Genomic DNA, 17,500 nt, shown 5'->3' with positions numbered 1-17,500 from the left:
ACAATCACCCTTGCCGTTTCAGTTTGGTCAAAGAGTTGGAGTACTCCATGTCCAAGAAGACAGCCCTTAACATCAAGTTCCATAGTACTTTATTCTAGGACAGTATTCATAATGCTGATAATGATGGTTTGGAGTGTTAAACAAAAGTGAACATTTTCTGTCCATTATTAAAATGTACTACGTGATTATACCAAAATGCCAGAAAACATTGGTGTTCCCTGACCTCCACTATACAGCCAAAAGTATGTGGACACTTCATAATTACTCCAAGTAAGTTCAAGTGTTTCAGCCACACCCATTGCTAAAATCATGCACGTAGCTATGCAGCCTTCACAGATAAACATTAGAATGGGTCGTATTGAAGAGATCAGTGATTATAAATGTGGCACAGTCACAGGATTCTGAAATATTTGCCCTGCTAGTTCTGCCTTGGTCAATTGTAAGTGCTGTTATTGTGAAAGAAAAGCATCTAGGAGCAGCAACAGCTTAGCCTCAATCTCAGTGGTGTCACCAAATACTGAACCATGTAAAAATTGCCCTTCCTCTGTTCCTCTGTATTTATGAAAAAATCCTCTGTATGTATGAAACTGCCTCTAGAACCAATGTCAGCCCAAGTACTGTGTGTCAGGAGCTTAATGAAATGGGTTTCCACACATTCCCACAGATGTGCTCTAAAATGTTGTGAAAAGCCTTTCCAGAAGAGTGTAGGTTGTTATAATTTCAAAGAGGGGGGTGGGGGGCAACTCCATTTTAATGCCCAAAGTTCTGGAATGGGATGTCCAACATCTCATATATAGGGCAGATATTTGGGGGTCTACATACTTTTGGCCATATAGTGTAAGAATTATATCAACTTGACACAAGTTGACGAACTGCATTTTTTGACTGTGCCTATTTGAATAAGCATTTACAAATATAGGTTCATAAATATAGGTTTTTGCAGCCTCATGAAAGCATTATGTAGTTATCACGGAGCCTTATAAACACTGTCCTGCAGTAAAGTGTTGCCAAAAGTTGAAAACCTGTATATCATTACATGTAAAGAAACACTGGGTCTTGTTTCTCCAGCTCTGGTGCTCCCCAAAGCAGAGAAGCTCCTGAAGGTCAGTATTCAGCCTTACATCAGCTCCATCCTGGAGGCTTTGATGGAGCCCACAAGCCGAGGCTTCTTTGAGGTGCGTGACGTCTTCTTCAGGGAGTTGGTGGACATGAGCAAGAACCTCCTGAATGGTGGCAGCAAGGAGAAACTAGGAGAGGTGAGAGAAATGACCTTGGTTATTTTAGCACTTGGCGTGGGGCAGATTTTTGCAGGGCAGTTTGGGTGTATAAAAGCATGAAAACTAGGTGACTCTTGCTTAAGAGTGAAAGTTCCCTTGGCTTCCTGTAGATTGACTCAGCAAAATTCTGCTAAATCTCTTTCTATTTCCCTATTACATACAAGGTGACACATGCAGTTCTGTACAACCTCAGAAAATTGTATATGCAGTTATTTCTCTGGGCGGTGAAGTTCTTTTTTGTAAAAGTTTTTTTGTAAACAGTAATGCAAGAATTATTATAAATAAAAATGAACACTATCAATAGTAGCTTAATATCTTTCAATGTGTCTAATTAGTTCTAAATCACACTTTGAGACGAAGTATTTACAGCTACCATCCAATACCGGACATGCTCAATTGGTACTTTATTAACTTGTATCATGTGGGCTTGTGGTGGGATTAAACAAATCCATGACTGAATCTCCATCAACCAAACTTTTCTTTATCTGACCAGCTCACAACATCGCGAGTTCCATAGTGAGTTCATAATAGGTACAGAATAATGTGTAGTTGTTACTGGAACTGCACAAAATGTTGTTTTTGAAATGCAACTTTCAGAATGGGGTGGCCAGGCTACACCCAGCGATTTTGGTGGGTGTTGCTCTGGTAGAAAAAAATGACTTAAAATTAGTTATTTTATTAACATGACACAAAAATGATGCATTGTTTTCTTTTCTAAAGTAAACAAAGTTTTTTTTCTTCTTCTTCTTTTTTTTTTTTTTTTTTTTTTTTAACATTTAGACTGTCCATGCTAGAGCTTACACTTGAGTTTAATGATTTAAAAAGACAGCCAGACAGCAAAGTATAGGGTAACATCATGAGTGAAAAGTGCAAACGTATTCCATCCTCAGGTGAAAATCCAGCTTACAGCACATTACACTCACCTGTTTGCTCAGCAGAGTAGTCTGATGCTGCAGGATATAAATGGATCATTGAGTGCAACATTATCAGGCATATGTCTTATAACTGATTGCTAACTGCGCTGGACTGGTAACAGACTCTCTCACTGGGTCAGAAGGGTGACCAGGCTTCATTCCAGGGTGTCACTGACCATTCCAGCCTCCCTTTTTGCTACTATCCCTGTGGTTAGATGTTATCACAGAACCAGTTTTTGCAGCAGTGATATCACAGAAGAGACTAATATACAAATTAGCCCTCTAACCAGCCACAGTTTGTTCTACTGTGTGCTATGAGCAACTTTACCAATCACAGTTCCTAAAGAGTGCTTCTCTAGGTGATAAATCAGGGTATTTACATATTTACATAATCTAACAAAAGTAAAATGCTTGTCAAAATAATACAAGCCATTTGTAAATCATGCAAAATTATTGACTCAGCAATTCATTTGCAATACTGATATCATCCATGTCATGAAGCTGTCAGTTACTGAATGATAAACCTTCAGTCTTAGAGATTAGATTGCAGTTAATTGTCAGGTGTGTTGGTAGATAAGAAAACGTTCAGAAATGCTGATCTAACGGTTATCTCTTGCATTCTCCAGCACATGGAGAAGATCTCTATGCTGGCCTTCCACCCGGTGAAGATGCAGGGATGTTATGAGAAGGTTGAGCAGCTGAGTTTGGAGGGTCTGCAGCAACGGTTTGATGTCACCAGCCCCTCCGTTTTTGTCCAGAGAGCTCAGATCCTCATGAGGGAGGTGAGACTGTAAAACACAGCCCTTATTCCACCACACCTCTGCCAGCCTGTGTTGTCAACATCTAGATACTCCGGGGAAAAAAAATCACTCTTTCTGCAGCAACATGGAAAAAATATCTAATCACCGTTCAGTTTGAACTATGTTGCCTATGCGATAATTAGAGGTCAACTGCCAAGTATTTTCTCTCGAGGGGCGACGCTTTCTCTGAGCAGCAGATGGTTAGAATAATTGTCAGCATCTTTATTGCATATCGAAAGTTTGAAGAAGAAAAAAAAAGTTGTGTGTGTGTGAGTGTTGGGGGGGGGGGGAGGGTGTGTATGTGACTATTTTGCTTAAGTTGTGGTTTGTGGTTTTGTTGTTGTACATCAAATAAAATGCCCTGTTGAAATCGTGCTGTTATTGTGGTGAAGGAGTCATATTTCAGTAGGGAGTAATGCTTTTTACAGTTGATTTCAACAGCTAACAACCAAGAGTAGCCAATAGGAAAACAGAAGTGATGCAATAGTTCAAAGCCATTAAAAGCACCTAGAACCTAATTGCCAGGGCTAGTCTGGACTATCAGTTCAGTCAGTAGGTGAGCGAGTGCTGGTAATAGTAATATTGTTGAAGGCCTCTGTTGTTGCAGTACTAACTAACCCTAGTTGCAGCTATTCCCTCTTGGATAGTGCTAACCATAGTTTACATGCATCTTTGGAAGTTCTGGGTCCTTCTAAAAGCTTTTGAAGCCTAACTGGGTCCAAAATGAATGATTGTATTGACAAAAACTCTTCCTGTACTTCTTCAAAGAGCTTGTTATTGAAGCAGAGGGAGTGGTGGCACAAGACTAAACATGTATAGCTCATGTTATCAGAGCAGGATCAGAAGGCTCTCACAAGAAGCACGGTTATTGAGACAAGGGTGCCACACGGTGGTGAACATGGAGAAATGTTGTTATAAGCCATATGGTCAATAAATGGTTACTCGGCAATTAAATAGAAATTGTGTGATAAAATGTGCTTATGATCTTATTTTCACTTAGGAAATCAACAAAATGTGTAATTAGACTGGGGGTGTTCAGACTTTTACATAGGACTGCATTGAATACTGTGCATGAATTTACACTTACTGGACACCTTATTAGAAACCCTTACCTTGTGGTTCATGTTGCAGGAGTACAGTTAGGGTCTGTTTTGTGAACATGTATTAAGCCTAGCCTTGAATTAAATAGCAGCACCAGTAGTGAATAACCATTTGCACATTCTACTTAGTTTAGGCTTAGGCTTTAATCTTGGTTTGGGGAAACTGACCCATAGAGACTGTAACCCATCTGCTGCCATGTGCAGTTTGTTAGCCATCTTCTAAACTTTCATGATTGGTCAATGTCTGATTGCAGAGCTGATCCTGGATATTTTTGAGTAGTGAACTACTTTCAATGCACCAACAACTAGGGCTTGTGATTTGGAGAATTATACTAAATATAACAAAATATATTCAAATTATAACCTATATTAAAAATATAGGTTATAATTAAAATTGTAGCTCATGTAATCAGAAAATTGCTTTTTCATTTTGCAGTTTTAGTACACACATGATTAATTTAGCCCTAGCAGCAAGACTGCTGCTCTATTATTCATTTACTTACTTACTTACTTACTTATCCCCCAGATCATTTTTATTCATTTCATTCAAAGTAGTTTTGTGCCATTTCTAGACAGTCATGACAGCTGGTGCTGTTAAACAATGTCATAAATGGATGAATTCATTAATTGATCATTATATATAATTTCGCAAATTAATTGTAGATCCACAAGCTCTTGTTGTTTTCTTGTCCTCATCTGTTTGTCTTGTCTCTTTTGTGCAGCAAATGGATGATGCCGTGTACACATTCGAGCAGCTTCTCCACCAGAGCCTGGAGGGCCAGGAGGAGGAGGACCTCTGCAAAACCATTCAAAAATGTCAGGACCGGGTTATCAAGGTCCGTGAAAGTCCATTCGTCATTGATAGGAACTTGGAGTGATAGAAATTTCCCTAAATGCTTAATATCTGTCTTTTATCTCTGCAGAAATTTGACTATGACAGTAGTACTGTGCGTAAGAAGTTCTTCAGAGAGGCCCTTCTCCAGATCTTTATCCCATATATGCTGAAACAGCTCTCGCCATCCTGCTCTGCAGTAAGACCCTCAAATACATGTGCTTTATAGATTCATTGCATGTTTTACATACTGGTCATCTAGTGCTGTGCTCATATGCTAAGGTAAAGTTTGTCTGTAGGATCTTCCTCGTTTCCGAGAGCTGATCTTTGAAGACTTCTCTCGTTTCATCCTGGTTGAGAACATCTTTGAGGAGGTGGTGCTTCAGACTGTCATGAAGGACATAATGATGGGTAAGGCATAGGGGTGTACACCTCAAAATGATTTCATTTAGCTCCTGAGTGGCGCAACCGTCTAAGCGCTGGCGCGGTCATCAGGAGATTGCGAGTTTGATCTCTGGTGATGCTACAGCCATCCGTAGCTGGGAGTCCAAGACAGCACAATTGGCCTCGCTCTCTCTGGGTGGGGAGGATGGTCCCCCTTCTCCCCCATCACTCAACGCGATACTAGTCAGCGCAGGCGTCTGTTGGCTGACGTAACAGATCTGGCGGTTGACGCTTTACTCCGAGCATGTTCGGCTGTCCCGTGATGTTGCGTGAGTGGCAGTTCAAAAAGAAGTGGTGGTTGGTTTCACAGATCTCAGAGGAAGCCTGTGCTAGCCTTCACCCTCCTAGTATTGGTAGTATCGTGTGACTGGGGGATTCCTAACTAGTGAGTGAATTGGGGAGAAAATCAGGTAAAGGTAAAAATAAATGGTTTAATGTGATTGCATTTCTTTAGGAAATGATCCTTTGTGAAATCTTAAATTTCACCACAATGTGATTATTTTGTACGATTTATAATTATTTTATCATTTTATATCATAGTAGGATCAACAATTACCCTAAAAACTGCTACTAAGACGAATAGTTTCTAACTGTAGCCTCTCATTTCCAGCTGTGAAGGAGGCTGCTGTTCAGAGACGACACAACCTGTACAGGGACAGTATTGTGCTGACCAACAGTGACCCAAACCTGCACCTGCTGGAGGAGAATCCCCCCATCGACTGGGCCGGAGAGTACGGTGGAGGGCAGACAGAGGTGGATGGTGAGCAGGTGGGTGAAGGAGATGCGATCACCCAAAAGAGGCGCAGGATGAAGCAGGTGGTCTCCATGATCCAGGAGGATGGAACAGCCACAGCACTGCCAGAGTCCTGCCTAGAGGTTCCTGGGGTGGAGGACATCCCTGAAGAACAGGGTGAGGTGGATTCGGACACCAAATCCTCCTCCGCATCTGTAAAGGAAGTGCCCAATGAAGAAAGCTCCATAGGAGGAGTCAGTGTGCCAACATCTACAGAAATGCCTCCTGCTATACCCAATGGAACTACAATAAAGGAAGAAAAAACTACAAATCCCAGCGAACAAGAGGCAGAGCCAGTGTCTCCTCAGGATTCAGAGAGCAAGATAGCAAGCGCCATCCAGGAGATAGAGAATGCAGTGCAGGAAGAAGAGCGTGAACAGAATGGAGAGACAAATGAACCAGATTCAGAACAAACCTCCATTCCAGCGGAGCCAGCAACAACTCTGGTCACGAAGGAGGTGGAGCCTGTGTCTGAAAGCCAGAGGGAGGTTCAACCAGAGTCAGCACCAAACCATGAGGCTTGCAAGATTGATGCTCCTCTGTACTCAAGGATGCAGTCACCTTCAGAAGCAGAAGAATCTATCACACAACCAACGCAAGAGGAGCAAAGCCAGCAACCAGTTGACATGGAACCCGCATCAGAACCCACTTCAGAACTCCAGCAGAAAACCGACTCCAGTTCGCTTCACCACGATGACAGCGGCTTCCAGTCGCCTGCCAATGAGGTGGCTGAGGAGGAGGAACCTCAAGTTCAGGCTGCTGCGGCAACAACGGAAGCTGAGGTGGGAAGAGAGAACCACAATGACTCTGAAACTGGAGAAGAGGATGCTCAGAAAGGAGCTGGCACAGCAGCTACGCAAACATAGATCGCTAAAAAAAAACATAATTCATAAGTGCATTTTTTTTTTTTATAGTACACTTAAGCCCACTGCTCGACAACACTGATGGTTTGACAGAGGAGGGTTTTTATGGTGTTTTTGTTATTTTGTTTGCTTGTTTACATACAAATTATCTCATGCTTTGTGAGTCGTAACAGGTCTTACCTTGTCACATTTCATTTTTTGCACGTTACATTGGATGGGCTCGGTCATGTGTTTTGTGAGTAAAGCATATTGTAATTTACTTCATATTTCAGTTGCTGATTTTTATAGCTGTGCTTCATTTCACTTTGTATTGATATTCTACTGCAGAATGGTTGCGATTTACAGAAGGGGGTTAGATTTGACAATAAGACTGCTTAACACTATATAGCTGACTCCATGCTGGCCTTATCTGGTGTGGTGTGCATTTTTATTCACATTCTTTATTATAAGCCTGTTATCTTTGCCTTGCTTGACTACAAACTGAAAACACTGAATTTTATTTTTTCATTTCATTTTTATATCGTTTTATTTTTACCATGTATAGCCAAATATTGCAATTTTTTTGTATATTACCCTGATATTTTGAAAGACGTCCAAGTGTAGTGATGACGTATTACTTTTATTTGATATTAAGATGGGCTGTTTCCATGTACCCAAATGCTGTGGGATTAGGGCTGTCTGTAGTCTATTTAAACACTGCCAACAAATGAATCACCTTTTATGTTGGTAACAGTTTACTTGAACCCTGCTGTGTCATAAGTTGTCATTATGGATGTGTCTAATTTAACCATATCATGTTACCATTGGTGGTAATAGTCATGAAATTTCATAATGTTTATCACAACTGACACAGCATGAGCATGTGATTTAAGAAATATGCCATCGAGCATTATGGCATCTATTACGACAATTACTGATAACAGTAATGAAACGCTGTTATAGTACTGAACAAAATCTGTCCAGAAAACACCTGACACGACATGTTTATGTAGCAGGGTTCAAGTAAAGTTTTACCTTTCAAGTCTTTCTTGGTTGAAGCCACTTTCTTTTGAAGAATGAATAATTGCAGACATTTTCGCTGGCTACGCTATCCATATGATCATTTTATGCATGAGATGTTTATTTTAATTATGTGATGCTATGATTACAGTGGAAAAATATTAGGTGACTCGCCTGCTCTTTGCAGTCAGAACCATGTAATTACTGAAGATGATGCAGTGGTTGGAGGGTAGATAGACTGTAGACGTAAGTGAGGGCTTGGGTTTGGCAGGAGAGGTTCTTTGAGGTGTGCAGACAATAATAGTGGACAAACGTGCAAGTGTTTTCAGGGGGTTTTGCTGTATTTCAAATTGAAATGACAATCCGTCAAAATTATTGATGTGCAGATACATATTCTCAGTAATATTTGACCCAGTCACTGCGCTAGAATGCTTTCCACCACATTTTTAGCATAATTTTTATTCTATGTGAAATGATGTCTATCTGTGTATGCGGTTTAATTTTTTTTTTATTTATTATCTAATGCACTTCATTGCCTTTCAAGGTTTTGTGTTGCATTTAAAATTATCGGTAATAAATCTGTTAGATATAACACTTGAATGTTCCAGTCATTTTTATTGCCATAGCTGGTTATGAGTGTATATAAAGCCTTCAGTGACATTCATCATTAATATTGTTCTGTGTTTTCTTGTGTTGCTGTTATCATTTCACTGTGCCAGCAGAGGGCGCTATAAGCCTTTCACCATATTTAAAATGCTCTTGGATTTTGTGGTAGATATAGTATATTTTTCTGTAGATATTAGGGAATTTTAAGGCCTCATAATCAAGACCTACTTTCAATCCTGCAGTCAGTTTTTGAATTGTATTAAAGTGTTTTGTCTAGCACACTATAAAATGTGGTCACTTGAAAGAGGTTGGGTCAGATTAAATGTTTTGTTGATTTTTCTAAACAAACGTAAGGTAAAGTGATGTTTCAGAAGTGCATCTAAAGTTTTCTTCAGTTTTATCCATTCCTATTTATTCATTTGAACCTATAAATTAGTATTACATTGGATTCTTATTATACATGTATTGTTGATTAAGTCAAACTAAGTGAATAGATCCTGTACAGACAACACGCTTCTGCACATTTTACTGCAAAATTACTGTTTACTTCCTGAGTTTAACATTTTAAAGGGGGAGGGAGCATAAAATAGCCTGAGAAGAAGTTGTCACTTTTTTTCCCTAATACGTAAAACTCAACAAAGGAATACTGAATGTATAGGCCCACATTTAAGTTAAGATATTTAAATTAAGGTATGCTCACTTATTTTCACTTAAATTAATTTGACTAGGGGCATTCAGACCAATAGACATCAAGGTGTCTGATCTGCATCAGGGTGAGCAGTTGTCATGGTGAATTATTATTCATTCCTGTTAATAATTGATATTGAATTTGTTACATATGAACTTGTTACATCCCATTCTTGATCCATAGGGTTTAATATGATGTTGGCCCACCCTTTGCAGCTATAACAGCTTCAACTCTGCTGGGAAGGCTTTCCACAAGGTTTAGGAGTGTGTTTGAGAATTTTTGACCGTTCTTCTAGAAGCACATTTGTGAGGTCAGATACTGATGTTGGACGAGAAGGCCTGGCTCGCAGTCTCCGCTCTAATTCATCCCAAAGATGTTCTGTCAGGTTGAGGTCAGGACTCAGGCCAGTCAAGTTCTTCCACACCAAACTCACTCATCCATGTGTTTATGGACCGTGCTTTGTGCACTGGTACGCGGTCATGTTGGAACAGGAAGGGGCCGTCCCCAAACTCTTTCCACAAAGTTGGGAGCACGAAATTGTCCAAAATCTCTTGGTCTGCTGAAGCATCACTAGAACTAAGGGGCTGAGCCCAACTCCTGAAAAACAACCCCACACCATAATCCCCCCTCCACCAAACTTTACACTTGGCACAATGTAGTCAGACAAGTACCGTTCTCCTGGCAATCCCCACACCCAGACTCTTCCATTGGATTGCCAGATGGAGAAGTGTGATTCATCTCTACAGAGAACACCTCTCCACTGCTCTAGAGTCCAGTGTCGGCGTTTTACACCACTGCATTCGATACTTTGCATTGTGCTTGGTGAGATAAGGTTTGGATGCAGCTGCTTGGCCATGGAAACCAATTCCATGAAGCTCTCTACGCTGTTCTTGAGCTGATCTGAAGGCCACATGAAGTTTGGAGGTCTGTAGCGATTGGCTCTGCAGAAAGTTAGTGATCTTTGTGCGCTATGCGCCTCGGCATCCGCTGACATTTTATGTGACCTTCCACTTCGTGGCTGAGTTGCTTTTGTTCCCAATAGCCTCCACTTTGTTATAATCCCACTGACAGTTGACTGTGGAATATTTAGTATCGAGGAAATTTCATGACTGGATTTGTTGTGCAGGTGGTATCCTAACATGGTACCATGCTGGAATTCACTGAACTCCTGAGAGCGACCCATTCTTTCACAAATGTTTGTAGAAGCAGTCTGCAGGCCAAGGTGTTTTGATTTTATACTCCTGTGGCCAAGGAAGTGATTTGGAACACCTGGATTCAATGATTTGGATGGGTAAGTGAATACTTTTGGAAACAGTGTATATATACACTGCAAATATATTGTCATGAAGTAGAAATGTACAGACGACATCCAGTTCTGCTTCAGCTGATCAACCCTTCATTAACGTAAATTTAGGAAATCTATGCGATGACTGGAGCGTACAGCAATGTCTGGAACCAAACCTGTTCTTGTAACTGCAATATGTTACTGTTACTTTTTCAAATCAAGTAACTTATGTTGTACTGCGTTTCTGTTTATTTGTGCTTATTCTGATAGTATATAGGTTTTACTGGCAAAACCACAACATAAATAGTCTTAGCACATAGTTGGCACAGTACAGTATGGGTACTATTAAATAAGGTAAATAAAATGTACATGGATTTGTACTTTGCTGATTATTTTCAAACGATTGTATTTCTTTCATTTCTGTGTAAATGCCTTTGTGAGGAAATGAAGCTACTCTTTTATTATTTTAGTCATTAACATTTACTCACCAGTTCCTTTTTTTGCTTTAATTTTTGATTATGGTAGGTTGGTGACTGCATCTGCACTGTGATTGGTCACATCTGTGTCTTTTTTTTGACCGATGATGCATCAGAAAGAGATTCCTATGCTGATAGATGCACCATGTACTAAGAAGCCCCAGTGCAGTTCTATAAACTGTTCAGTAGGTTTTTTTTTTTGTTTTGTTTTGTTTTGTTTGTTTTTTGAAAGGTCATTTTTTGTCGAGTGACTAAACTAATGGTGCTGTTACTGGAGTTAAAAATTGCCTGTCCAGTTTTGACTTTTATAATAACTTGTATAGCACTGACATTTGCGGGAAATCATGTATACATATTTAAAGCAAAAGTTTGAGCACCCCTAGTCAAAGTGTTCTGTCGGTTCTCTAAGTAACACATCGCCTACAGGGAACAACACAACTTTTCTACAGATTGTAGTGGACCATTTCTGCTTATTTGCTGAGTTTGACACACTTTTTTTCAGTGATCTGTTTAGCCCCCTCCCCTCCATATGTTTAATTCACTGAGTTCCAATAATAGGGGATGGAAATGTGCGAAAGTAGATAGTGTTAACTCATTTTCAGACCATTTTCAGCTCCCTGCGTACGACTGTACACTGTTATTGTTATTTCCAGTGGTTTAAATGTTCATTTTATTTTTGGTCTCTTTCTAAATTATCGTCTTCTCATCGCTCTGGAGACGCATCCTAGCATTTCTTTAGTATTATTTCATCCTATTGGTTCATTTAAACCTATTAAGACACACCAGAATTCCCTTGGCTTCATTTAATGCATGTGTTGAAAAACAGCGGGTCCTTGATGTTGAGCGGCGGTGTGGAAGTAAATCTGTATTCTGTGTTTTGTGATCGGTGGAGAAAGCGGAGCCGACGAGCGTCATGACGTCACACCATTGCGTGACTCGGCGCGGATCGTCCGCAGGCAGCAGCGGGGCTGTGCGGGTGAGCAGCAGCAGCAGCAGCAGCGGCGCGCTCGGAGATGAACGACTGAGCACAGCTGTGGATGTGAGGAGGTTTGAGTTTATTAACTAGCAGCTTCCTTGGTGTTTCCGTCGTCCCGGGCCGGGGGGATGCTGAGCCCCGGGTCCCACACTTTGCCACAGCGATCATAAGGAGCTCTGCAGCCGCAGCATGTCTTCAGCACGGAGAGAAGCGCAGAGCACGCCGAGGGCCTCGCTCCTCACCCGGGCTCTGCTACTCGCCACCATCGCTATCGGCTCTACTGTGGCAGGTGAGCGACTTACGCTGGAAAAACAAATAGCGCGTTGGGTTGAGAGAAACGTGTAGACCGTGAATAGATTATGGGCTTCAGTTTGGCAGTTTGTGCTGATGTATAATATCCACAATGAATTCATGAAGAATCAGTTGATTTAAAGCGCCGTTTACGCAGCAGTTCCTCTGTTTATGTTGGTATAATATTTTCTTCGTGTATTTTGGATGTACAGATCTATTTCTTCAGCTTAACTTACACGCCCTTTTGCCTTATGTGGCCTCAATTCCTTATTTAATTCACATTTGCTCGGAGAAAACTAAATCTGTTGTGTTTATTCTGTTAACAGGGCAGTGCAAAGGCAGAACATGCTATACTAGAACCATTATTATTTATTGCAATGCATTCTAATTAACCTTACTGAAAACCAGCTGGTTTATGCTGGTCTGGTGCTGGTTGACCATCATACTAGCATCCCAAACACAGCATATGCCATTTTTGTTGGTGACCAGCATACCAGCTTCCATTGCTGCCCCCACCAGGGCAAGCACCCTACACTATACCAATAAGGGTCCTTGGGCAAGACTCCTAACACCACCTTGGCCTACCTGTGTAAAATGATCAAACTGTAAGTCGCTCTGGATAAGAGCGTCTGCTAAATGCCATAAATGTAAATGTAAATGAAGATGCTGCTGACTTGCATACTAGCACCCGAAACCACACCACATGTATTGGTTTTGCTGGTAATTAGCAGAATAACTTCCATTGCATGCTGGTCTATGCTGTTTTTTTCTTTTCTAGGAGGGAAGATCATGTAAACAACAAAACCTGGTCTGTCCAGTGACTGACAATAGCTCAATGAATATCCATGCACTATGTGACCTTATTTGTGACTAAAAGCCCTGGCAGTTTGAATCTCTGTTACTAACAGACGCAGAGCAGAGCTAAGTGTACTCAGGCCAGGCCAGATCCATCTGGCTGGGGGGAAAACAGATTAGCCATGTGTGACGCAAGTGTGGGAGATGTGGGCCCTCTGAACTGTCATCAGCAAAGGCCCAGAGTGGCCAGTAAGACTAACATAGGCTTCAAACAAGCTTGGATTTAATATTTCCTCTGGCCCTCCATGCTTCTCAGAAAGCTTTTATCAATCACAGCAATATTGCGATATGTAGCTTGCGGCGTATGTCTAGTAATGCACAGGGAATTAAATCATCTTCTTAATAAATGCTTACATAACCATTATGAGTGTCTTCATACTGTTGAAAATGTGAATTTTTTTTTACTTGAAGGCTTGAGTAGTTAAAGTTTCAATTAAAGGAGGGAACTGGCCAGAATAAAGTCTCTACAGCTGTTGTGAACAAGCCTCCTCGCTTCTTATAGCAGTCTCTAGAGTGAGACCAACCAGTTTAAAAACCCCCGTTGGAGGACACATGAGTGGAACCTTTGACTGCAGCTACTTTGGGTGGATTTTTTTGAGGTTTGATGTGCCAGATTGTACCCATTAGCCTGTAGATCTGTGGTTGGGCTAGCAGTCAAGATTGCTTGACACCACAAGGATTCCCAGTGGTTTTATGGTGTGTTTGAGTAATGCATGCCGAGTATTGTAGTAAGAGAATGCTGATAGGCGAGAACATTAAAAAATGACAAATTCTGTCAATCGTGTGAGGCTGAGAGATGGAGTGCTGTCTACAGCATTCTGCATAACATGACAAATAACCTGTTAAATTCCAGGTTTCAGCTGGATTGCCCCCTTTAAGAAACACACCCACCCACTGTGCCAGGGGTTTCTTTAGAGTGTTGCTTGTTTAAGCTCTTATCTACGTGGAAACTGGCAATCAGGGTGCTGGAAGAAAGTGAATCACCAACACGTTCTTTGTGTCACCCCGGCATGCTGACGTTTAGATAGCAATAGGATCAGCATCAAACGCCGTAACCCCCCCTAAATGCCGCAGCCTGAGATGAACGTTCAAGCCTACGGACCACCGAAAAACCTTATACATATTAATATCAGATGATACCGCATGTTAAAAACGATCACATCTATAGCAGCAACCCCCACTCATGAGCTTTTTACGAGCCCACACGACCCTGTTTGATCAACTAATTCAATCTCAATCTCTTATCTCGGCTTCTGCTGCTGATAGGACAAATCTGAGCTCTGCAGTGTTTGTGTTTCCATGGCGCATATTCTGAGAGCCAGTGCTCGCTTCAGTACGAGTGATGCCGTGTCTTGGCACAAGCCGCTTTCTTCTGTTGCCTAGCAGGAGAGCTCTCCTTATTGAAGCTCATTGTCAACATGACAGAGTGTAGGAGAACGAAGCGTATCATCAAAGAAGTTGTTTTGTAAGGGAAGTGCAGATGTCACTTTAGGTGTAAATACTGTAAATATTTTATCATGTAAAGGCATAATTCAGCAATCAAAAAAAATCTAATGTAGACGGTTCTTTGGACAGATGTGTGCTGCATTGGCTAAAAACAGCAGTAGAAACCACATCAAAGCTTCAGTATTGCCTGTATTTGCCCACTAGTAGGCAAGTAAGCCAAGTGCATTTGAGATTATTTAACAACTCAACACAGTCTAAGGTAAATATTGGATAATTGAACTTTTTCAATTCCTTGAGACCGCCGGTGGTACCAATATTGAAATATTTCATATTTCATAAGTTACATTCCAAAGGTGGGTGTCGTATGAGGCTGTAACTGTCTTCTTTACAGTCAATAGATGGTGATGTCATTTTAAACCTGAAGAAGCTGAACTTGCATTTGTTTTCTATTGGAAGTCGACCCATTTTTCCACAAATCTGGGCTATAAACTATAAACGGATGGCGACTCTTCAGGGATCTGCTCTGTAAAATTAAAAGATTATTTTTATAAAATAATACAAAACATCTAAGATTTTTGGCTTACAGCCGTAAATTGTAAGTATATAGCAATATGTGCATGATCATAAAACACATGCTCTGGTAATTTGAGGGGAGCTTTTACAATAAATAAATAAAATAAAAATTTTCACATATTTCATGCAGTTACTGAATAATTTGCCTTACGATTTGGTCATGTAAATTCTGACAGACGAACCAAAACGCACCCTGGAGAATAAAGGGTTAAGCCTGCATCTTGCATGATGCTAATGGCTGGGCTGTAAGCTTCCATTCTATGTTGGCTACATTCATAGCACCAGTACAAAACTAAATGTGTAATATAGACTTTTTAATATGACAAATCTTTAAAAAAATCTCTTGAGAATTGAGTGGAGGGTCGAGTAATGTGAGCTTGTATTGTGGTCTCTGTAATGAATCGCTTCCGAAGTGTCTGCGCAGCTGCTTATGGCGATAAACGTTGCGGCTCTCCTAATGAAGTTTGAAAAGCCAGCGTCATGGAATAAAAGAGTTTGATAAAGTGTGTAAATGCAAAGGTTCAAGGTCCACCGTTCACTCCAAGGTCCACATACGACAGCAAAACTGCAAAAACAGGCCTCGTCAGAATAATTGTGTTTGTGATGTCACAAAAACCAACACATTTACGTACATATATCTGCCTTTTCAGCTTACATACTGGCCATTCATGCTCAAGATATAAAGGGTCTTTGGATGTGGCACAATGCATGGCAGCCAATCAGAGCATTGTCCATTTACATATGCCAGTATTAAAGGCACAATATGAGCCCATTTGATACTAAGATAAAGAGAGATTGGGGGGGGGTACGCAAAAAATGTAGGATATTAGCCATTTAAGGTATGTTCTTTTGAAAGCAGGTCAGCTCCAGAACCAATGGGTCTGGGAGGTTAAACCAGTCATGAAATTATGGCATGTAGACAAATCCACTTTCATCAGCCATCACAGCACATAACAAGCTTCGGCCGCAGTGTGAAATGATTCATTTCGTAGAGGGTTGCAAGCTGAGAAAACTGTTCGCACGCCTCAGAAAAGCTGTGAAGCAAGTGATTAAGCCAGTTTGGGCTGAGAATTTGCACTACTTGCATAACCATGAGAAAAATCTCAAGATGGTGATGTTTACTGCTCTTACTTTGTCATCTTCATTAGTTAGCATTAAACCTGTTAGCTTCATCACATTCATCAGCTTGTTAGTTCTTTTATTTGTTATAACTGCTTATTACAGGTTAAAGAAGTGTTTATGACCTAACTAGTATCTATTAACAAACATTTTAAACCATAAACCTTTTATAAGGGTAGTCTTATTTTGAAGGTGATGCTGAAAACAGCACAGACAGTATAGCTGCTTTTGGAGAAATCATGTCAGAGCAAGTTATGCAACCACAAGGAGAGCTTATTGATCATTTGGTTCAATGAGGAGGAGGGTTTGGTATTGATCCTTACGGAGGAGAGAGATGCAGGTGGAAGGAGGAGAAAAGCATAATAGGACTGTTTTGGGTTCTCTCTGAGGGCTAGATAACATCATCTTGGAGTTGCAGCCACATTGTGTGAAAGTGGCTCAAGTGTTAAAATATAAAGAGCTAAAAACAAATCCTGAGATGAGCTGTTAAAGAAAGTATTGTCTTTAATTTGGCTGATTTTGCTTCTAGAAGCAATTTAGAGCTCTGTAGTGAGTGATGCAGTGGACAGGCAATTTTTAAGTCTATGTTCTTCTGCACTTGTTGAGTTTATGTGGTCTACCACTTTGTGGCTAAGCTGTTGTTGCTCCTCAACTTCGCTTCTATTTCAAAGTAGTGCTTACAGTTGACTAGGGCAGATCCAGCAGGGCAGAAAATTGAATGAACTGACTTGTGGCAAATATGTGGCATCCTATAGGAGTCACGTCCAGTGTTTTTCTGTGGAGATCGCATAGTTATAAGCTTGATTTTATTCACACTCATTCAATGAGTGTGACTGAAACACATGAACTCAAAATTTAGGACTGTCCTCATACTTTTGGCCATATTGTGTGTCTGTTAGTGTGACATTATTATAGACAACTATATTATACAGTGTCAGACACCATATAGGCAAGTTTATCTGAGGTTACTTACAGTGGCACTTTTTGTTAGCTGGCTGAATATTGAAAATTCTGATAAACGATTGTGGATTGTGCTGCATCACACCACAGAAGTCTTTATTATCCTGTAGATCTGTGACTAGCAGTTATGGAAGAAAATCATAAATTCTTATAAATCAGTGATGCTGAGTTATATGATGCTGCACTACAGAATAGTCCATAAC

The 17,500-nt window shown here is 40.6% G+C and overlaps 2 protein-coding genes across 2 annotated transcripts in view; both read left to right on the top strand.

Annotated features, from left to right (window-relative positions):
* Nucleotides 1-8,693, top strand: part of niban2b (niban apoptosis regulator 2b) — a 54,361-nt gene extending 45,668 nt beyond the window's left edge. The window contains exons 9-14 of the mRNA XM_017691237.2: nucleotides 1,069-1,256; nucleotides 2,818-2,973; nucleotides 4,814-4,927; nucleotides 5,015-5,122; nucleotides 5,223-5,334; nucleotides 5,978-8,693. Of these exons, the coding sequence (XP_017546726.1) occupies nucleotides 1,069-1,256; nucleotides 2,818-2,973; nucleotides 4,814-4,927; nucleotides 5,015-5,122; nucleotides 5,223-5,334; nucleotides 5,978-7,026 (1,727 nt within the window). The 3' untranslated portion in view covers nucleotides 7,027-8,693. The remainder of the gene's footprint in view (nucleotides 1-1,068; nucleotides 1,257-2,817; nucleotides 2,974-4,813; nucleotides 4,928-5,014; nucleotides 5,123-5,222; nucleotides 5,335-5,977) is intronic.
* A 3,320-nt stretch (nucleotides 8,694-12,013) lies between these two features.
* The window catches only part of npdc1b (neural proliferation, differentiation and control, 1b), a 48,555-nt gene continuing 43,068 nt past the window's right edge, over nucleotides 12,014-17,500 (top strand). The window contains exon 1 of the mRNA XM_017691238.2: nucleotides 12,014-12,342. Coding sequence (XP_017546727.1) covers nucleotides 12,243-12,342 — 100 coding nt within the window. The 5' untranslated portion in view covers nucleotides 12,014-12,242. The remainder of the gene's footprint in view (nucleotides 12,343-17,500) is intronic.

The sequence above is a fragment of the Pygocentrus nattereri genome, chromosome 20 (assembly GCF_015220715.1).
Source record: "Pygocentrus nattereri isolate fPygNat1 chromosome 20, fPygNat1.pri, whole genome shotgun sequence".
Taxonomy (NCBI): domain Eukaryota; kingdom Metazoa; phylum Chordata; class Actinopteri; order Characiformes; family Serrasalmidae; genus Pygocentrus; species Pygocentrus nattereri.
The sequence above is the reverse complement of the archived record's forward strand: the minus strand, read 5'-3'. Positions and strand labels throughout refer to the sequence as shown.